This window comes from Lampetra fluviatilis, chromosome 30 (assembly GCF_964198595.1).
Source record: "Lampetra fluviatilis chromosome 30, kcLamFluv1.1, whole genome shotgun sequence".
NCBI classification, from domain to species: Eukaryota; Metazoa; Chordata; class Hyperoartia; order Petromyzontiformes; family Petromyzontidae; genus Lampetra; species Lampetra fluviatilis.
In genome coordinates, this window is record NC_136304.1 from 6,123,004 (window position 1) to 6,143,588 (window position 20,585).

The 20,585-nt window shown below is 51.7% G+C and overlaps 1 protein-coding gene across 3 annotated transcripts; it reads left to right on the forward strand.

Moving 5' to 3' along the window:
* The first annotated feature begins 16,646 nt into the window (after positions 1 to 16,646).
* C30H14orf132 (chromosome 30 C14orf132 homolog) lies at positions 16,647 to 20,218 on the forward strand. 3 transcript variants are annotated; one of them, XM_078870682.1, is made up of 3 exons: positions 16,647 to 16,943; positions 18,528 to 18,851; positions 20,022 to 20,218. In XM_078870682.1, exons 1-3 carry the CDS (start codon positions 16,785 to 16,787, stop codon positions 20,022 to 20,024), a joined length of 486 nt encoding a protein of 161 aa, XP_078726808.1. In that variant the 5' UTR covers positions 16,647 to 16,784; the 3' UTR covers positions 20,025 to 20,218. The 3 variants fall into 3 exon arrangements, with proteins under 3 accessions (XP_078726808.1, XP_078726807.1, XP_078726809.1); XM_078870681.1 differs by having other exon boundaries at positions 20,063 to 20,218; XM_078870683.1 differs by having other exon boundaries at positions 16,647 to 16,847; positions 20,063 to 20,218.
* Positions 20,219 to 20,585: the final 367 nt, after the last annotated feature.

Consider the following 20,585-nt stretch of genomic DNA (forward strand, 5'->3'; position numbering starts at 1 on the left):
AGACAGTATGGAGAGACAGCAGGGAGAGAGACAGCAGGGGAGAGAGACAGCAGGGAGAGAGACAGCAGGGAGAGAGACCGCAGGGAGACACAGCAGAGGAGAGACAGCAGGGGAGAGACAGCAGGGGGAGACATCAGGAGAGAGACAGCAGAGAGAGACAGCCGGGGGAGAGACAGCAGAGAGAGACATCAGGGGGAGACAGCAGGGAGAGACAGCAGAGAGAGACAGTAGAGAGAGAGACAGCAGAGAGAGACAGCAGGGGGAGACAGCAGGGAGAGACAGCAGAGAGAGACGGCAGGGGAGAGAGACAGCAGGGAAAGAAAGCAGGGAGAGAGAGAGAGTGAGTGAAAGTGAGTGACTTTGTCTGTCCCCGTGGCAGCGTCAAGTGACGTTACGTGCCGGGAGACGTCAGCAGCTGCCCGCGCGCATCAGTGGAATATTTGGGGGGTTGGGGGGCAGCCGACTTGGCTCGTCGTCAAGACGTCACTCTGCCCTCGCAAGTGATGGTTTGTTGATTTTGTTTTTGTTCCAGTCGCAGCATTCTGTCAGTCCGTCATCCCAGCGAGCGCTGCTCGTCGTACCCAGCACCAGGGCCGTGGCTGAGTGGCGTTTCTTCTCCGTGGCTGGAGCGGCAGCAGCAGCAGGAGCAGCAGCTGCCTGGAGCCCGCTCTCTCTAGTCCACTGCTGCACACGCAACAGCAGCAGGAGCAGCAGCAGCAGCTGTCTGGAGCCCGCTCTCTCCCTTCCACTGCTGCACACGCAGCAGCAGGAGCTAGGCACTATCCTGCACCTTCAAGCAGCAGCGCAAGGCTCTACAACTGTTTAGGCTCTCACCTGTCCAGGCCTTCACCTGGTCTTGGCTCTCACCTGCCCAGGCTCTCGCCCGTCCAGGCCCTCATCTGTACAGGCCATCACCTGTCCAGGCCTTCACCTGGTCTTGGCTATCACCTGCCCAGGCTCTTACCTGGTTCAGACTCTCACCTCTACAGGCCTTCACCTGGTCGTGGCTCTCACCTGCCCAGGCTCTTACCTGGTTCAGGCTTGCACCCGTCCAGGCCCTCACCTGCTCAGACTCTCACCTGTTCGTACGCGATCAAATCCCCCTGAATGTACCCAATATTTGTCCGATCTCGCAAGCTAAGCAAGCGTCCGCCTGGTCGGTGCTTGGATGTTCGACTGTCTAGGAACACCACGTGGTGTGGACTACGGCTGAGAGGTGGCCCGGAGATTTCCGCGCATCCGATGGATTCCCTAATGTTCAGTGGCACGCTCCTGGCGTGCGTGCGTGGTGACCTCCCACCGGGGTTCTACGGCCTCGATTCCGCACGAAAGTCAAACACCCACTCGTGGAGCTGGCCCAACCATCCCGGTGTGGCTGGACCCTTGAGACTGGGCAGTGAGGCTTCCGTGGGTTAGTGAATGACATACTCTTAGTTCTTTCGGTAAAGTGACGTAGGTAAAAAATGAAATTAAAATAAAAAAAAAATTAAAATTAATCTGGCTGTGACGGTCCCACCTGATGACGGAGACTTGTGTTGCCTCCGAAACGTCGTGATTTTTATTTTATTTTTTATTAATATTAATTTCATTTTTTACCTACGTGACTTTACCGAAAGAACTAAGAGTATGAATCCTTGCAGTCACGAAAGCTTCAAATCTAGAATTAGTGAATGACGGTAATATTTCAACGCGTGCGTGTTTGTGGGGAGCGGTGGTGTAGCGGTTAGCGCTACACTGCGCTACAAACCTGGCGACCCGAGTTCGATTCCCGCTCACGGCACAACACCAGTGACGATTATCTGAACCGGTCCTGGGCCTCTCCTAGGTCGACTCAGCCTCAAATGAGTACCTGGTGTGATGTGTGAGCATCGCCACTGGGGAGACAAAGGCGGCCGGGCGTGGTGCTGGCCACCCATCCCCTCGTGCGCCGTTCTGGCCTTCATAGGTGCTCGCTAACAGCACTTGCCCCAACAGTCTGTTACAGGCTATACGGGGGGGGGGGATCTTGGTTTGTTGTGTTACACGCTGCAGCTGAAGTGGTCGGCGTCACAATCCACAGACACACCAAAAAAAAACACGAGTTCACAATTCCTCTGACATTGCACCGGCACGAAGTTTCACGTGAGCTGCATGGGACACGACGGAGTGTGGCCAGGAGACAACCCGTGCCCATCAACACGGCGGCCTGGGGGGGGGGGCGGCGTTACTGACGAGCGAGTTGCGTGTGTTTTGTGTTACTTGTGCACGCAACACCACAAAGGATGTGCCCTCCAAAGTGCATTCACGCATGTGCACTGCAGTGTGTGTGTATACACACGTGTGTGTGTACAAGTGCGTGTGTACACGTGCGTGTGTACACGTGCGTGTGTGTGTACACGTGCGTGTGTACACGTGCGTGTGTGTGTACACGTGCGTGTGTGTGTACACGTGCGTGTGTACACGTGCGTGTGTACACGTGTGTGTGTACACGTGCGTGTGTGTGTACACGTGCGTGTGTACACGTGCGTGTGTGTGTACACGTGCGTGTGTACACGTGCGTGTGTACACGTGCGTGTGTGTGTACACGTGCGTGTATGTGTACACGTGCGTGTGTACACGTGCGTGTGTGTGTACACGTGCGTGTGTGTACACGTGCGTGTGTACACGTGCGTGTGTGTGTACACGTGCGTGTGTACACGTGCGTGTGTACACGTGCGTGTGTGTGTACACGTGCGTGTGTGTGTACACGTGCGTGTGTACACGTGCGTGTGTGTGTACACGTGCGTGTGTACACGTGCGTGTGTACACGTGCGTGTGTGTGTACACGTGCGTGTGTACACGTGCGTGTGTGTGTACACGTGCGTGTGTGTGTACACGTGCGTGTGTACACGTGCGTGTGTACACGTGTGTGTGTACACGTGCGTGTGTACACGTGCGTGTGTGTGTACACGTGCGTGTGTACACGTGCGTGTGTGTGTACACGTGCGTGTATGTGTACACGTGCGTGTGTACACGTGCGTGTGTGTGTACACGTGCGTGTGTGTACACGTGCGTGTGTACACGTGCGTGTGTGTGTACACGTGCGTGTGTACACGTGCGTGTGTACACGTGCGTGTGTGTGTACACGTGCGTGTGTGTGTACACGTGCGTGTGTACACGTGCGTGTGTGTGTACACGTGCGTGTGTACACGTGCGTGTGTACACGTGCGTGTGTACACGTGCGTGTGTGTGTACACGTGCGTGTGTGTGTACACGTGCGTGTGTACACGTGCGTGTGTGTGTACACGTGCGTGTGTGTGTACACGTGCGTGTGTACACGTGCGTGTGTGTGTACACGTGCGTGTGTACACGTGCGTGTGTGTGTACACGTGCGTGTGTACACGTGCGTGTGTGTGTACACGTGCGTGTGTACACGTGCGTGTGTACACGTGCGTGTGTGTGTACACGTGCGTGTGTGTGTACACGTGCGTGTGTACACGTGCGTGTGTGTGTACACGTGCGTGTGTGTGTACACGTGCGTGTGTACACGTGCGTGTGTGTGTACACGTGCGTGTGTACACGTGCGTGTGTGTGTACACGTGCGTGTGTACACGTGCGTGTGTACACGTGCGTGTGTACACGTGCGTGTGTACACGTGCGCATCGGGGTTTTCACGCGCTGCGCTATGAACCCGGCGACCCGAGTTCGATTTCCGCCCACGGCCAACACCAGCGACGATTATATGAACCGGTCTTAGGCCTCGACTAGGTCGACTCAGCCTCAAATGAGTACATGGTGCGATGCGTAAATATCGCCGCTGGGGAGACAAAGGCGGCTGGGCATGGTGCAAGCCACGCACGTGTGCCGTGCCGGCCTTCATAGATGCTCGCTAACAGAACTTGTCCCTACAGTCTGCTAAGGCTATGCGGGGGGGGGGACGGGTGGAGATATTTGTCTTTGTTGAGTGCGTGCCATAGCCGTCATCTATTTATGCATTCACACAGATCATTATTATTCATTTACGTGTTCGGATCGGTTTGCCAAACTTGCTTCCCTCCGGGGCAGCGGAATTGCTACAGCCCCAGCAGCTCTGCTGCGAGAAATGGGGTCTCGTAGCCCGCAACTCACACACGCACACAACTCACACACACACAACACACACACCCACAACTCACGTACACACAACTCACACAACTCACACACACAACTCACACAACTCACACAGACACAACACAAACACGCACAACTCACACACATACACAACACACACACACAACTCACACACACACTCAACACACACAACACACACACAACTCACACAACTCACACACAACTCACACACACACAACTCACGCAACACACACACACAACCCACATAACACACACACAACTCACACACACACAACTCACGCAACACACACACACAACACACATAACACACACACAACTCACACACACACAACTCACGCAACACACACACACACACAACACACACACAACTCACACACACATAACTCACGCAACACACACACAACTCACCCACACACACACAACTCACACACACACACCACACACACACACACCACACACACACCACACACACACACAACTCACGCAACACACACACAACTCTCACACACACACCACTCACACACACCACTCCCACACACACACATAACACACACAACACACACACACAACTTTCACACACACACACCACTCACACACACACACCACTCACGCAACACTCACACACACACACCACTCACACACACACACCACACACACACCACTAACACACACACACCACTCACGCAACACTCACACACACCACTCACACACACACACCACACACACACACCACTCACACACACACACCACTCACGCAACACTCACACACACACACCACTCACGCAACACTCACGCAACACACACACAACTCGCGCTTTGGCGACGCACTGCCCCGCGCTACATTCCCCGAGTCGAACGCGCCGCTCGCTCCGCCGAGCAATTGGCCCAACGCCGCGTAGCCTCGTAACCGCGTTCATGTTTACATTATTTAGCTTGTTGTTTAATAATAATAATAGTTCAATTTGTAACGCGCGCAAATTTGCAGACGTAGTGGCCGCAACTCAGAGGCGCGGAGCCAAGCTCAGAGTCGCTCGAAAGCGTGGTTATAGAGGTGAGTTTTTAAGTCTCTCTTGAAGGAGGCGATTGAGGTGATGCTGCGAATGTGCAGAGGGATGACGGCGTTCCAGACTGTTGGGGCTGCCACCGAGAAGCGGCGCATAGACATGACCATCCTGGATCTTGGTATCAAGAGGAGATCGTGAGTCGCGCTATTGTTATTGTTATCGCTCGTTTGTAAGACGCTGCTGCCGCTGATTAAGGATCCTCGCCGTGACCTTTGACTTGTTCCCCCCCCCCCCTTCTCTTGTTCTGGGTCGTGTCGCGCGATGTCCGACGTCCCTTCAGTTGCACCGAAGAAGCTGCCGGCACGCGGAGCCGAAACGTCGAACATGAACGCGCGATACAACTCCTAAACGGAAAGGAGACTGCGATTTTATAGTAATCACGTTTAATTAAGGGCAGTATTCAAATCCAAATTGTTGACTTGTTGATCTTCTGGGATAACGAGCAGTATAAGCAACTCTCCGCTGTCAGCTGACTAAATACATAAATAAAGACTCTACGCATTCGCAAAAAAAACATTGTGGCTTTACAATTAAATATCTAATCGGCGACGTTTCGGGCAATGGCTCTTCTTCAAAGCACATACATAGATAGACCAGAGAGAGTTGGTGTGGGGGGGGGGATACTTGGCAGACACATTTCAGTTTCAGTTTCATGTATTAGGTATATAACCCTGTGAGTCATGCAGCTCTTGACTCGGGTGCAGCCGCAACAAAACAAAAACACGAACAAGTAACATCTTAAAGTGACTACACGCAACAGAAAAATCCTGGAAAAAACAGAAAAGCCTTCCAGAAAAAACCCACCGCATTTCAACGCTGTGTGCAAAAATCCCAGTGGGATGCAAGTCAACCAATAACAACCACAAGGCAATGTAGATTAAAGTTATCTGGGCCAACTCTGTACTACAACAAACAAACGTGGCCAGACCAAACCGTCCTCAAAATGACCAAAATAAAGCCGCAAAAAACAATGTAACAGTGATCATTGGAACTGCGATTCATAGTTTAATAGTATAAATTTCGATTTAAAGCTTTCGTGACTGCAGGGATTCATCTTCTTGGTTCTTTCGGTAAAGTCACGTAGAATGGAAATAAGAAATAATAAAAATAAAACATTATGAAATAATTCTCACGACGTTTCGGCCACAACGCAAGCAACCTGTTCTTCACCTGAGGACGGCTGCTTGCGTTGTGGCCGAAACGTCGTGAGAATTATTTTATTATGTTTTATTTTTATTATTTTATTATTTCCATTTTACGTGACTTTACCGAAAGAACCAAGAAGAGTTCAATAGTAGATACTATTGATTAAGCGTAAGAGTAGATTCGACCTGACGTGGTGTCGCTATGGCTCACAGATCTAAGGGCCTGAGTTTGAATGCCACTTTGTGGGAGGTGACTGAGCACCCACCAACGTAATGTGGAGTTTCCACCACTGACTCAGTCTGCGAATTGCCACGATTCTAACTCACAACAATTCCATCGCAGAATGAATACTCTGTTTTCTCGTTTGTATTGTCTGTATAATTAATTCCGTCTCAGTCCTACCACGAATATTAATACGCAATCGCATAGAATTTACATATACGTTGCAAATAATTGTTCACTCTCAAACACACGTTTCAATTCACAGTTCCATTGATTAATCAACGAAAATAAGCGCTAGGCGTGAAAACATCCATCGTTTCATCAACTACAATAAATTCTCACTCTCAATGTATAAAATCTGTCATCCAAAAAACTTTTTTTTTACAATTTTAAACAAAGCATGCCATCAACAAAAGTAAACAAATCGGACAGTGAAATTGCCAAGAAACAATGCAAACGAGACGGGAGAAAAATATATATATTTTAAAATAACGATCAATTCCTGCATCTGATATCCACCATGAATCGTGACAACTCATCGAGTCAACGAGGAGGCGAATCGCCCCATTCCAACTGAGCGCCACCTCTGCACCCCCTGGTTCAGCGGTGGTGCTCCTGATGTTGTGGTCTTTTTCCTTGCACAGACTCAACGCTGTTGAAATTACGCACTCCCAGAAAACCTTGCGGGACGATGGGTTGTGTAAGAAGAAAAGAAAACTAAAAAATTTTGGTTTTTTTTTTCTTCTATCTGAACGGATTGTTGGTGAAGGAGACATCGTCTGACACATTTGTCTCGAGTCGGGGGGGGGCACAGCAAGAGGTCTGGAACTCGGACTCCGAGGGAGCAAATTCATGGCCCTCCTGCGCCACCTCCCGGCATCGCCCACAACTTGCCCGACTTGCAGACGCCCCATTTATTCCGACTGCATCAATGTTTGCTCGCAGTGCATTGTATTGTATAAACGTTGAACTTCTTTCACACCGTACGCAGCCAACCGTGCTAAGCGAAGGTGCTGGAATGCAGTCAAACGTCAAAGTGATGCCCGACTCAAAGGAGCCATCGAAGCGGTGTTCAACTACTTGAGTCAGTGGTGAACACTCCACATTTCTATGGCGGGGGCGAGTGTCTATACAGGACAACCGACCACTGTTGACTTCTCCCAGAGATTGGTGGTCATATTATTACACCACGTCGGGATAATGGGGCGAGTGAACCAACCAACCAGAAGTTGAACGTCGAGCAAACCTTCCGATTGCAGAGCAACGCGCTCTCCCGCCCAACCACGTGGCCGGCCTTCGACGCATTGCCGCAATACGATTTGAATAATCGGTTTAATGACTTCAGTTTTGCAGGGGAGAATCCACCGAGATGTCAAATATTGCTAAGCGAGATTGATCCGATAGACACGTGACAGCCAGTACGGTTCGACACAGAGCCGACCCTAGACCTTTGGGGGCCCTAAGCAAAATTTGGTTGGAGGCCCCTTTGATGTATGATTTTTTTCACCCACTAGCTAGCAGTGACTCTAGGGGGCCCTCTGCTGGCCACGGGGCCCTTTGCAATTGCAAGGGTCGCTTAGTGGCTGGGCCGGCTCTGGTTCGACATACGCCGAGCGCGTACAAGTCCAAAACAATGCTCGAGAGAAAGGGAAGTTGATTGCACAACAAATTGAAACGTTTAGCCCCTGAGTCAGTTCGCTGATTAGATGGGGCGTGATTGACCATACTTCACCACGGTGGCCAACGCGGGCTGGTGAAGTCGGAGCGATCGCCTAGGAGCAATTCCGATATCACTCGCCACTGATGTTTACCGCTGCTATGAATCGAACTCGGTTCCGCGTTGGCGAGATGTTAACTGTCCCGCCTGGTATACGGGAAGTCGTGGGTTCGATCCCGATCCCGACCCTGACGCCTACTGCTGTATATTTGAAGTTTCCGTGTTTGCCTCGTGGTCGCGTGGATTCTTCTCCGGCTCCTCTGGTTTTTTTCCCATCAGAATCAACGTGCGTTTCGATTATTTGGCTGATATCAATGTCCCCACGCGATACGTCACATCCGTTGAGTTATCATTTGTGGTAGCCAGCTGGCTTCTGAAAAAGAGTTCTCTATATCAGTGGGCCTTGCCTGGTAAAATAAAAACAATATATTCTTGGTTCTTTCGGTAAAGTCACGTAGAAGGGAAGTTATAAAATAATAAAAATAAAACATAATGAAATAATATAAAATAATATAATAAAATAATATAATTTTTATTTTATTTTATAACTTCCCTTCTACGTGACTTTACCGAAAGAACAAAGAAGATGAATCCCTGCAGTCACGAAAGCTTTAAATCGAAATAAAAACAATAGTTGATAGTTTTAGTGTGCGAACGACCCACAGTTGTAATGCGCTGTAATTATGTAAAGAGACATGTTAAGACAAAATTATAGAGGAATACAAGTTAAAAAAAAAAGTTTACGACTTTGAGCAATCGAGAAGGTCTTTCACGCTGGGGAAAAATGTTAACACGAAGCCATTGTCAGCGCAAGGAGAGACTGGGGTGGAACCAGTGTCCAATTTGACCAAAAACAGAGCGAACGAGAGGGAACAGCCGTTGTTTGCCGGTGGAGCTGGCAGATTGCTCCAGGCTCACAAAGGTTCAAGGACAAAGGCAATAAAATAAAGTACGAGATTTGAAATAAACATCGTGAATCAAGAAAAACAGACGCGGATTTATACACGATCCAATCGTATCAACATCTCGTGAGGCTGTAACAAATATTGGGCATGAGGGACATTACATATTTATTGTACATAAATAAATGAAAACTCAGTTAAACGCAGAGAAGAAAGGCGTGTTCTTGAGCCTGGACTTTACCAGAGGCAGGGGCTTGGCAGCACGGGCGGCCGGGGGGAACGCGTTTCCAACGACGGCAGAGAAGAGAGGATGAGTGAGTGACCTCATGCCGAGTATGGGTTTCGAGTTTTGAGTGCGTTCCTTGAGCGACCGTGGAGAACTTAAAACAACCCAGGATAGATATTTTTAGGTTTTTTCGGTAAAGTCACGTAGGTAAAAAAATAAAATTTTAATTAATAAAAGTAAAATAAAATAAAAATACATTTTTATTTAATTTAACTTTTATTAATTTAAATGAAAATTTTTTACCTACGTGACTTTACCGAAAAAACCTCAAAATATGAATCCTTGCAGTCACGAAAGCTTCAAATCTAGCAACCCAGGATAGGTATCGTTAATGTGCCTTCGATAGCAATTTATTATAATACAATTTAGTTTTGCATGGAATTTGCTTCTATTCTTCTTGTGATTTAGTCTATTGGCAATGTTTTTTTTCATCGATCTGTACAGCACTTTGAATGGCATCCTTTGCACGAAATAATGTTAGAGAAATAAAGACGTGATTGACTGATTGAAGGTCAAGCGTGTGAGACAACAAACACATTCGTGCGGAGGGAGCTGGTAGGAACGTTGAGTTGCTCGATCAATGGCCAGGGTCAACGGCGGCGTGGTGTATTCCGCAAATATGGCCGACTGTGAGGGCGGGCACAAGTCGGCGTGCGTAGGTTAAACGTTGAGTTTTATAAGGGCACCACGGGGTGACCAGCCCCTCCACACCCAGCCCCACCCCTCCCACCCCTCACCCAGCCCCACCCTCCCCACCCAGCCCCTCCCCACCCTCCCCTCTCCACCCAGCCGCACCCCTCCCATTTTTGGATGCACGACGGACGGACGGACACAATAATCCCCTGTGGGCTGGTGTACCCAGGAGGTTCCTACCAGTATAATTCACATGTTGTGTACTGTTGGTGGTGGGGGGGGGGGGGCACGTCAGGGGGCGCACTAAAGGCCGCCAGGGCCCCCCCCCCCCGTGCCTTGCGATGAAGAACGCCGCGCTGGGAGGAACCGCAGACGAGCGAAATGGAAGCAACTTGTCCAATGTCTGCGGTCCTCGACATATACACGTGTTAACGTGTTAGCGGCCAGTGCTTGAAGACGCGGGAGGAAACCGCAGCAGCCGAAGAAAACCCCACGCGCGTTAGAGGGGGCAACGCTCCGCCCAATTCAGACAGATCGGGCTGAGAGTCCAACCTTTCGCCGCACCGTTACCGCCTTCTCCTGGCGAGCCGGCGGTACGGCACAACCTCGGCGCCCACGGCAGGGGAGTTCTCGCAGCATCTGCGTGCGGTGGTGCGTCGATCCACGAGGCCCTCGCCGCTGCTGCCCTCACGCTTGTGCTGGATTTACAGGCAGCAGCAGCAGCATCAGCATCCGCAGGCACGTGCAGCGCAGTCACCGCTGTTGCCTTCACGCTTGCGCTGGATTTACAGACATCAGCAGCAGCAGCTGCAGCAGGAGCCGCAGCCACGTGCAGCGCAGTCACCGCTGCCGCCGCAGTTGATTTGGGACAGGACTGAGAGCCACTTTACCCCCTTCTCCCAACCCACCACTACGGCGAGTCGTACGGTAAGCGGGCACGGCCCAATGTCGCATCACTCGAGCACTCGACACGATTAACGCAATGAGTGTTTGTGTGTGTGTTGTTGTTGTTGTGGCGTGTGACGGTCGGTCACATCATTTGCCGGCAGGCCTGTCCGCTGCAGGCTTGACTGCTCTGTTCACCGCAATATATATGTGTAATTATTTTTTTTAAAGAACCCCATTGAAATTCTCCACTTGAATCACGACTCTATTACGGCCGCGGCGTTGATGAACGCGCCGAGTTTTCCCGTGCGCGTGCCAGCAGAGGGTCGTCACCGTGTCCATCTCATTAAACGCACGCCAAGGAGGACGCACGCCAAGTCTCGAGCTTGGACTCGGCAAGCGGTGCGGTGAGTTGCGGGAAGGGGGGGGAGGGGGTACGACGTTGGCCCACGACCACACACGGACGCAGCCGCCTCGGGCCTCTCAAGCCACGAAAGGTCGCGTGAATGCTGCAACACGGAGAGTTTGTGCGCGTGCGACGCAGAGAAGCCGGCAAACTGATGACATCCCGAAGGAGCGCCGCCTTCGGCCGAGTCAAACCGTGGCATTTGCGAAGTTTCTGCGATGAGTCGCCATCGCCTTTCACGTGTGTGGTTGTGTGTGTGTATATACAGCGCTTGGCCAATCCACTGCTGGATGGATGCAGGCCCACTGCACACGCCGCCTCAGTCCACGGGGGCTGCTTGAATCACCGACATCTTGTGAGATATTTACAAAAAAGAGCCTCATGGGATTCCTCCAGTCTAAATCAAGATTCTGATTCTGAGATGCACCACCAGTGCTCTCCACTGCGCCACCTCGCTGCGTTTTAACCGCCTGGTGCTCCAAAGACAAAAAAACACCCATAAATCCTGAATCGACTGTTGGGGCAGGTGCTGTTAGCGAGCACCTATGAAGGCCGCCACACGAGGGGGTGGCACAGCACGCGAGTGGGTGGGTGGCCAACACTACACCTGGTCGCCTTTGTCTCCCCAGTAGTGATATTTACACACCGTGCCGTGTACTTATTTGAGGCTGAGTCGACCTAAGGGAGGCCCAGGACCGGTTCAGATAATCGCCACTTGTATTGACCGTGAGCCGGATTCGATCCTCGGTCGCAGCGAGGTTCGATTCCACTTCTTTGCGTTACATCGTGGGGAGGGCATCTGTCAAAAAATGCTTCATAGCTCATCGAATTCCTCCACTATAAATACACATTCTGATTCTGTTTCGAAGTCCTGAGAGTGGAGAACTGCGTGTCAATGCGCTGTCTTCAGTGGTGCATTCATGTTTACGATGCTGACACAGACACCGGCGAGACATACTGCAGATTTCTTGCAACAGCTCCAGAGGCAGCAGTGAGGGTTGGTGAATCACAGCACGAGCGTTGGGAGACTCTCTCCCCGTGGGCGTCAAGGAAGGTGCCGTACACAGGTTTCGCCAGGAGAAGGCAGTGAGAGCAAAGTGCGGACGAATCTTCAGCTGTCCCTCGTGTGTGGGATCGAGCGTTGCCCCCTCTCGCACGCGTGGGTTTTCTCCGGCCACTCCGGTTTCTTCGCACCTGTGTAGACGCTCACCCATTGGCTGGAAACGCATTACTACGTAGTGCTTGCAGCGGACCGCAGAGCTCGGGCAATTGTTGGTGGTTGCCGGCTCGCCGCCGTGCTGCTGATGCCTTCTAGCTCGTCTCTGTAGTTCCTCGGCGATTGTGAGAGATGCGAGTCGCATGAACGGCGCTATATAAATATTAAAATATATTTATGAAAAAAAACTATGAAATATGACGATGTCATAGATTTCCCAGTAGAGCTACCGCAACAAGAGGATAACCCCTGGGGAAACTAGGACAGGTGACGACCCGTCGTGGTGGGTCAGGACCGGTTCAGATATATTTTTCCACCTCACTCCTTCCCGTGCTGGACACCCAGAAAGAACCCCAATTAAGTACTCACTTGCTCGTGCCAGGGTAGACGCCCCCCCCCCTCTCCACAAAACGTGACCCGTCATGGTCAAGACTCGAACTCTGGTGGCCGAGTTCGTAGCGCAATTGCCCTAACCACTGCGCCCACCACTCCACCGCTCGCCGTCTTGTCACGCCATGCGTCTTGATTGCGGGATAGAGAGTGACGCAGCGAATGTCAGCGAGTAATGGCCATTGGCTCGTAACAGGACAAGACTACGCCGAGAGACGCTTTAACGAACTCACTCTCAATTGGGTTCATGGACATTACATTTCAATCAACAGACGTCTCGCATTTCGGCAGTCAGCCCCGCCACGAGGCTAACGAGACTGCAAAGGGAATGTCGCGGGTGACGTTAAGTGACACCGGGAGCAGCGGTCAGCTGCTCCCGGTGTCAAAAGCGCGGCGTGGAGACGCGCAAAGACCCCCCCCCCCCGACAGCACCTATCCAGGCCGGCACGGTAGCACACAAGGGGGTGGGTGGCGAGCACCACGCCCGGCCGCCTTTGTCTCCCCAGTGTCGATGTTTACGACACACCGCTACGCCAGGAAGTCATTTGAGGCTGCGTCGACCTAGGCGAGGCCCAGGACTCGTTCGGATATTTGTCACTGGCGTTTGGCCGTGAGCGGGAATCGAACTCGGGTCTCTGGGCTCGTGGCGCAGTGCGTTGACCACGACACAAAGACAAAGACCCTCCCCCACCACCACTTTTGCGGCAAGTGCTATTAGCAGCAACAACAACAACCGCCATTCGCCACTAAGTGGCGGTAACGTCGCTTGCGCCAGGCTGTGTGCACGTTGAGACAAAGTGCGCGCGCTATTAGCGAACACGCGCGCGCACGAACGCGCACGAGCACGCGCACGAACGCGCACGAGCACGCGCGCGCTCAGCGATCGTCCTAATCGCGTTCCGTGCCGGGGCCGCCAACCCGATCAACCCCGACGAGTGCTCCGCTCCAGCTGCTGCTCGCATCCGCGCCGTCATCATCATCATCATCTCCTCTCGGCATGCAGAGCGCCGTTGACTCAATGCGGCGGTCGCCGCTGGTTATCGCTCGCTGCCCTTCCGAGTGGAAGCTGTCAGCCCGCACGCTTGTTAAGTGTCGAATCGCGGCCGATGCCGTCACCAGACCCGGCGACCCGGTGCCGCCGTTCAACGATCTCCCCGTTCTTTAGACAACAACAACATAAAAAAAAATACTCCCCTGAATATGAAAGCTCTGAGGATAGTCGTAGTCGTCGTATCAGTAGTTTGTCTCTCCGAGTGTGGATTATCGAGGCCAATCGATTTGTTTCAGCTTGTTTTTACCCAGGAAAGCCTTGCGGAGTCTCCACACTCCTTGCCACGTTTTCGCAGTCGGGGTGGGTGGGTTGGGGGGGGGGGCACAGGTAATGCTTCAGCCATGCGATGTTTGGCCGGTACCGGTGACATTGGAGGCTGTTTTTAGTTTAAGCTATGGAAGGAAACGGGAGAACACGGAGGGAATCCGTGGAGAACAGGGGGAGAACCTATCGAAAGGCGCCCGAGTCTGGAATCGAACCCAGGGACGTTTTTTTGCCGTGAGGCATGTACGGCCCCCACTGCACCACGCTGCCGACCATAACTGCAGAGCAGAGGTCGCAAACGGGTTTTGATTCCTTACCCGTACTCGTACCCGGCCACACCAGGGTCGCAAACGGGTACCCGTACCCGGCCGGGTACGGGTAGGGTACAGGTATCGGGTACCTGATTGCGACCTCTGGGATGAAGCCATGTTGCAGGCGCGGGTGGGTTGATTCTAGGAACTTGAATTGTGAGAAGAGACAAGACGTTGGGAAATGAGTGACAAACAGTTACTCACCAGTGACTCACGGTCTACCCGTACCCGGCCGCACCAGGGTCGCAAACGGGTACCCGTACCCGGCCGGGTACGGGTAGCCGGGTATCGGGTAGGGTACGGGTATCGGGTACCCGGTTGCGACCTCTGCTGCTGAGGTCGGGTGATGCACGGCCAGCTGAGGAATTCCGAGTGGGAATATCGTCCTATCCTCTGAAATGATGACGGTTACCAACCATTGTTTATACGTAAGGGGCCGTCCATAAATGACGTCACGCACCTAGGGGGGGGGGGGAGGTTCAAACATTTGTGACGAGGGGGGGGGGGTTGAGAAATGTGACGTCACATCAAAATGCGCAACTTTAAATAAATATAGACACAACACGTTTTACTTAATAAAAAATACTTTTTGATAAATGTTTTCTCTTACAACATCAGACTGCAGCGGTACATTAAATACGCACTACAATGACAATAGTTTAAAGCGATTTGAAGCATGTTTTATATTTGAGGTGGCGTCTGACTTTTTGTGACGGCATGTGACGAGGGGGGGGGGCAAAAATCTTCCAAAATCGTGTGACGTCATTTATGGACGGCCCCTAAGCAATGCACAGGAAGAGTTTACAGCCCTTATTTATATTCTTGGTTCTTTCGGTAAAGTCACGTAGAAGGGAAATAATAAAATAATAAGAATAAAACAATACAATTCTCACGACGTTTCGATTGCTGTGGTTTTCACACCTGATGATGATTGCTTGTGTTGCAGTCGAAACGTCGTGATAATTTTATTGTTTAATTCTTATTATTTTATTATTTCCCTTCTACGTGACTTCACCGAAAGAACCAATATCACGAATCCCTGCAGTCACGAAAGCTTTAAATCGAAAGCCCTTTCTTTGTCAGCGCACTGGTGCACGAAGGCCCCTGAGCGTCACCAAGCGGGTCGGTGAAGGCAGGGAGACGAAATGTTGGCGCCTCGTGCAGCCCAACAAACGCGCGTTTGCTTCACTGTGCTTGGCTGGCAACGTTGATTTGCGGCCACCTCGACCACCGGTTATAACGGACGGTGCTCACCTCTCCGAGCACTATCCAGGCTCAGGCCGACTTAGCTTGTGAGATACGATGACATAGTGGGTAGTTCCGGATTATATCCTAGGAGCAGAAGTAGCTACATATGTGGCTACGGGCCCCGCACTTTCAAGGGCCCCGCGCTAAATGCCTTCAAGCTATCAATTCCCGTTCAGTGATTCTGCACTTGCTCTATTACTATAGTACTATACTGCCTTCAGCTTTTATGAACGACCGGGTATTATCTGGCCGTATAGCAAATGAAAAATACTATGCAAGTAAAACATTTGTGTTTTAATATTTACTTTTTTTTTATTTATTCAGGGCCCCTTCATAACATTAGCTACAGGCCCCGCACTAGCTTAACCCCGCACTGCATAAGGTGCAACTCTGGGTGATTTGACCGCAGGTGGATGCAAAGACCCAGCCGAGAACGACGTGATTGATTTCAGCTATGCTCTCCGTTTCATTGTGTTACATTCATCTCGGCGCAGAAGTAAATCTGTTAACGACCATTGTAGCTGAACGCACAGGAGCGCTCGTGACTTGTCACTAATCCGGATTACGCTCTGCAAGGATTTGCAGCGCCAGCCCATCTGGGTGCGTGCGTGCGTGCGCCTGGACTGCAGGCGGGACCTCGCCTCCCCCCCTCCCCCCCATCGTTCCTCGGCTCTCCCCCATTGCCATCAGAACCCACGCCATCGGCTGTCTCCCCAATCTCCCACACGCTCTCTCAACACCCTCGCCGCTCCACTCCACGCTCTCATCCTACTCAGACTCCTCCTCCTCCTTCTGCGTTCGCGTCCCTACGTCGCCACCCCTCCCCAACCCCCCTTGTTCAGGCTGCCACTTCATCTTAAGATCACAAAATCCCAGCGTATCGTCGGCAGCAGTGGCGTCGGCGGCGGCGGCGTCAATAGCGCGTGCGCTGGGCATCCGCAGGGCCGCCCATCGATGGCAACGAAGGTTCCGCCTCGCCCGGGCTTCCCCGCCGATCGATCCTTCGACTCCAGTCAGGTGAACGCGAGCTGGCGCGGCGACGTTACTGGCGCGACCGCGGCGCCGTCCCTACAGGCGTGTGGGGGTCGCAGCCGTCGCGGCTACAAGGGCACGGTACTGCGGAATTTATTGGCAAAAAAAAAAAACCGATTAGTCGGAATTTTGCGTAGCTAAACCCACCCCCCACCCCCCCCAGCATCGACTCGCGCGTTAATGATCGGTGCGTGAGGTTGTAATGATGATCGGGAACCCTCCGGCGTGCTGTCGGGTCGTGCCGCGTGTCGCTCGGCGATGATGTCCCCGACGTTTCGCTCCACGCACCGGGAGCTTCTTCAGGAAGTGAGGTGCAGAGGAAGCTCCCTAAGCGAGGAGGGAAAGGTCGGACGTGGGAGCGCCACCAAACAGTACGACCGCCAGAGATCTGATGAGGTGACCGCGTGGGTCTTGCTTGAGGTCAGAGCGATGAGCTGGCACCGCTGATGAGCCTGGGTTCGAGTCCAGGTTTCAGTCACCTGTAATTAAAACCGGGTTCTCAGGTGCAAGCTAATAGCATCAACCCGGTTAGCCACCCCACCCCCCAAAAAAATGGTTCTGCACTTTAATTTGTTACATTTGTTACAACTCTGAGAATTAAAACATCAGTTGTTGGCTGACGTGCGACAATCATTGCTCTGATGCGGCAGCTCGAGTGGGTGAAGCTCCGCCCTCTACCGTGTGCCACCACAAGTCTCTTGAAGGAGGGATCTCGGAGGTAGCTCTGTGACATCCACTTCCTAAATGACCATTCTCTAACGCGGGGGGGGGGGGGGGGGGTTGGATTGGCTCTGCGAGGGTTCCGATTGGCTGCGGAGTATCGTGATGGTATGGCGAGAACGACAGCTACGTTGAGATAAAGTTTGGATTTGGTGACAACGTTGAATTAATTAATAACGATTATATAGAATACCAGTGGGTACCGTATAACATCACTCTGTTATTGCTTAAATATAATTTATACGTGTAGATATCTACAGATACAAGCATTGCTAGACTGACTAAGTTGTGATGAACTAAAAAAAACTACGAATCTAAATTACCCATGAATTTCCACTTGTCACAGTCTTCAATTCAATTAAACATTATTTTACGTCGCGTCTTTTCAGAGCACTTTACAATGTTAGGATTCTCTGAAATAGTCGGGTACAACAATGGGTGGGGTCACGGAATATATATACAAAAACACCGACTTAAAATTATTAAAAACCATTGTACTTTACACATGGATTACAATAAGCAACTTAAACAAAAGGGGTTTACACAAAATAAATCTTGGAAACAAATTTCAACCGAAATCGTGGAACAGCATGCAGTAATACATAGGGAGAAAGACAAAGATCTCCCATACAGCCTTCCAGACTGTTGGGACAAGCACTGTTAGCGACCACTGATTAAATCAGACATGGAACACCAGCCGGTGCTCTGTTGAGAACAACACCGGGCCGCCTTTGTCTCCCCAACGCCGATGTGTAACGCACCGCACGAGGCAAGGATGTAAGTCGGAGTCGTCGTAGGGAAGTCCCCAGCACGGCGGATCAGACATCCACCAGCGACGTAATCCGCGGGAATCGAACCCGAGGCGGGTCGTGCTCGTAGCGCGGTTTATTTCTCCGTTCTCCGTCAGTTCTGCTGCGTTTATCTCGGCGCCTTCTCGCCCGCCAGTGTTCCGTGATGGCGTCGCCACGAGGCCACTACCCGCTGCGCTGTCACAACGGCGGCTCGGCAGTGCCTCTGCACAACTCCGTGGTGTGCCTCAACGCCACGGCTCGCCCTCCGTCGCAGGCGGCTGCCTCCGCAGCCAACGCCGCGAACGCCGCCGACGCCGCCGCCGCTGACGCCGCCGCTTGCAACGCCGCCTGCTCCGCCACGGGCGCTAAGCAGCAGGGCCCCCTCTCGGGCGAATCGCTGTGCCTCTGGATCGCCATCGGCGCGACCGTGGGCAACATCATCGTGGTGGTGGTCGTCTACGTGTGCACCTTCTACGAGGTGTGACGCTGGGGACAGCTGCCCCCATCACCCCCTCCCCCACCCTACTACCCCACGGTAGGAACACGTGCGGACCGGCACACGGACGGACGGACAATGGTGCAGACAGACAGGTGGATGTGTGGACACACGGACAGACATGGATAGATGGACGAATGGACAGACAATCGGGTGAACAGATGGATGGATGAGCACACAGACGGACGGATGGACAATTGGGCAGACAGAGGGATGGACAGATACAATTATCGATGGACTCACCGATGGACTGGATGGACAGATTTATAGACAGACAGACGGACGAATGGGCAATTGGGCAGATACTTCGATGGACAGACAGAATGGTAGCTGGCCACACAGATGGACTGACACACGGATTCATGTACAGTATGTCTGTGTGGCAAGGCTGTAGCGATGGAGTCAACATTTCCAGGGGGTATGGGGGTCCCCCCCCCCCAGAAAAAAAATCTAAATTTGAAAACGAATTTCCTGCCTAGAATATAAAAAAAAGTACTAACACATAGGATGGAATTTTTATTTATTTTTTACAAGAAGGTCTAATAGTGTATTGTATTACATTGCTCTTTTTTTTCTTTTTTACCTTTTCTTGTTTCATTGTATGTAATGGCAGAGATTATGGATTAATAAAGTATAACCATAACCACAATCATATAAACAGAAATCTATTTTATAGCATAATAAACGTTTTTGGGTTAGATCGCGTTACTTACGAATGTGTTGTAACCCTCCACCACCTGACACGGCCAATCAGCAAAAAAAGTGTCACGTTGACAAAAGATTGGGCGTGTCGGGTGTTGGAGGGTTACGACACATTTATAAATAACGCGATCTAACCCAAAAACGTTTATTATGAATAATATTGGTCGCGAAAGCCTACGTGTTAAACTATTTTATAGCAATATATTGGGGGGGGGGGATGTGTCCCCCCCAATATATATATTATAAATACGGCCTTGTTGTGTGGAATAGCAGACGACCAGATGCATGGATGGCTGAATGGATGAGACGAATGGATAGACATTTGGACGGACAGATGAACGGAGAGCCAGACGCACAGACGGATGAATGAATGAACGCATGGCCAGACGGACGGGCGGCCATGCGGTGCGCAAGCCGTCGCATCGTGTTGACATTGTAATCTTTCGGCAGTGAGAAAAGCAAGATGAAAATGACCAACTTGTTTCACACAGTGGAGCCGAGCGACCTCCCCGACAATGAGAAGCACCGGAATTTCGCAGCTCACAATGAGCCTCTGAACTGACCTCTGAACTACTTGAGAACCCTGACCTTCTTGGAAGATGCTGTTGTTGTGATCTTCTCCTTCCCCCTGCCATCGTTGCTGCTGCTGCTGCTACTGCTGGCGATAACAATTTCGTCGTCTGCCATTCCAAGCGTTCGTTTGGGTGGCAGCCGCTCGCTCCGATAGCGTTCGTTATCGAATCAAAATAGAGGTCGCGTGGCAATGCGGCGTCAGTGTGAAGAGCAGAGAAAATCACAGACCGTAGGCTCAACGTGACAGCTGTGGCGGCAACGCGAAGAGACATTCTGCTGCTGCTGCTCTGCTGCTCTGCTGCTTCTCCATGACGGGTGCACCATCAGATTTGACTTGAAGAAGAAGAAGGGGGGGTAGGGGGTGGAGGCGAGTGGCGCGGAAGCGAAGAGCTACGGCCGAACGCGCTGGGTCGACTCGGCAGACGGCGTCCGCTCGTCGTC

Excerpts from the sequence above, each read along its gene's own strand:
- C30H14orf132 (XM_078870681.1), top strand. The coding sequence starts at position 16,785 with ATGGCAACGAAGGTTCCGCCTCGCCCGGGCTTCCCCGCCGATCGATCC. Across the intron at positions 16,944-18,527 it reads GTCGCGGCTACAAGGGCACG|TGTTCCGTGATGGCGTCGCC; the intron begins GTACTGCGGAAT and ends CTCGCCCGCCAG. Across the intron at positions 18,852-20,062 it reads ACGTGTGCACCTTCTACGAG|TGGAGCCGAGCGACCTCCCC; the intron begins GTGTGACGCTGG and ends TGTTTCACACAG.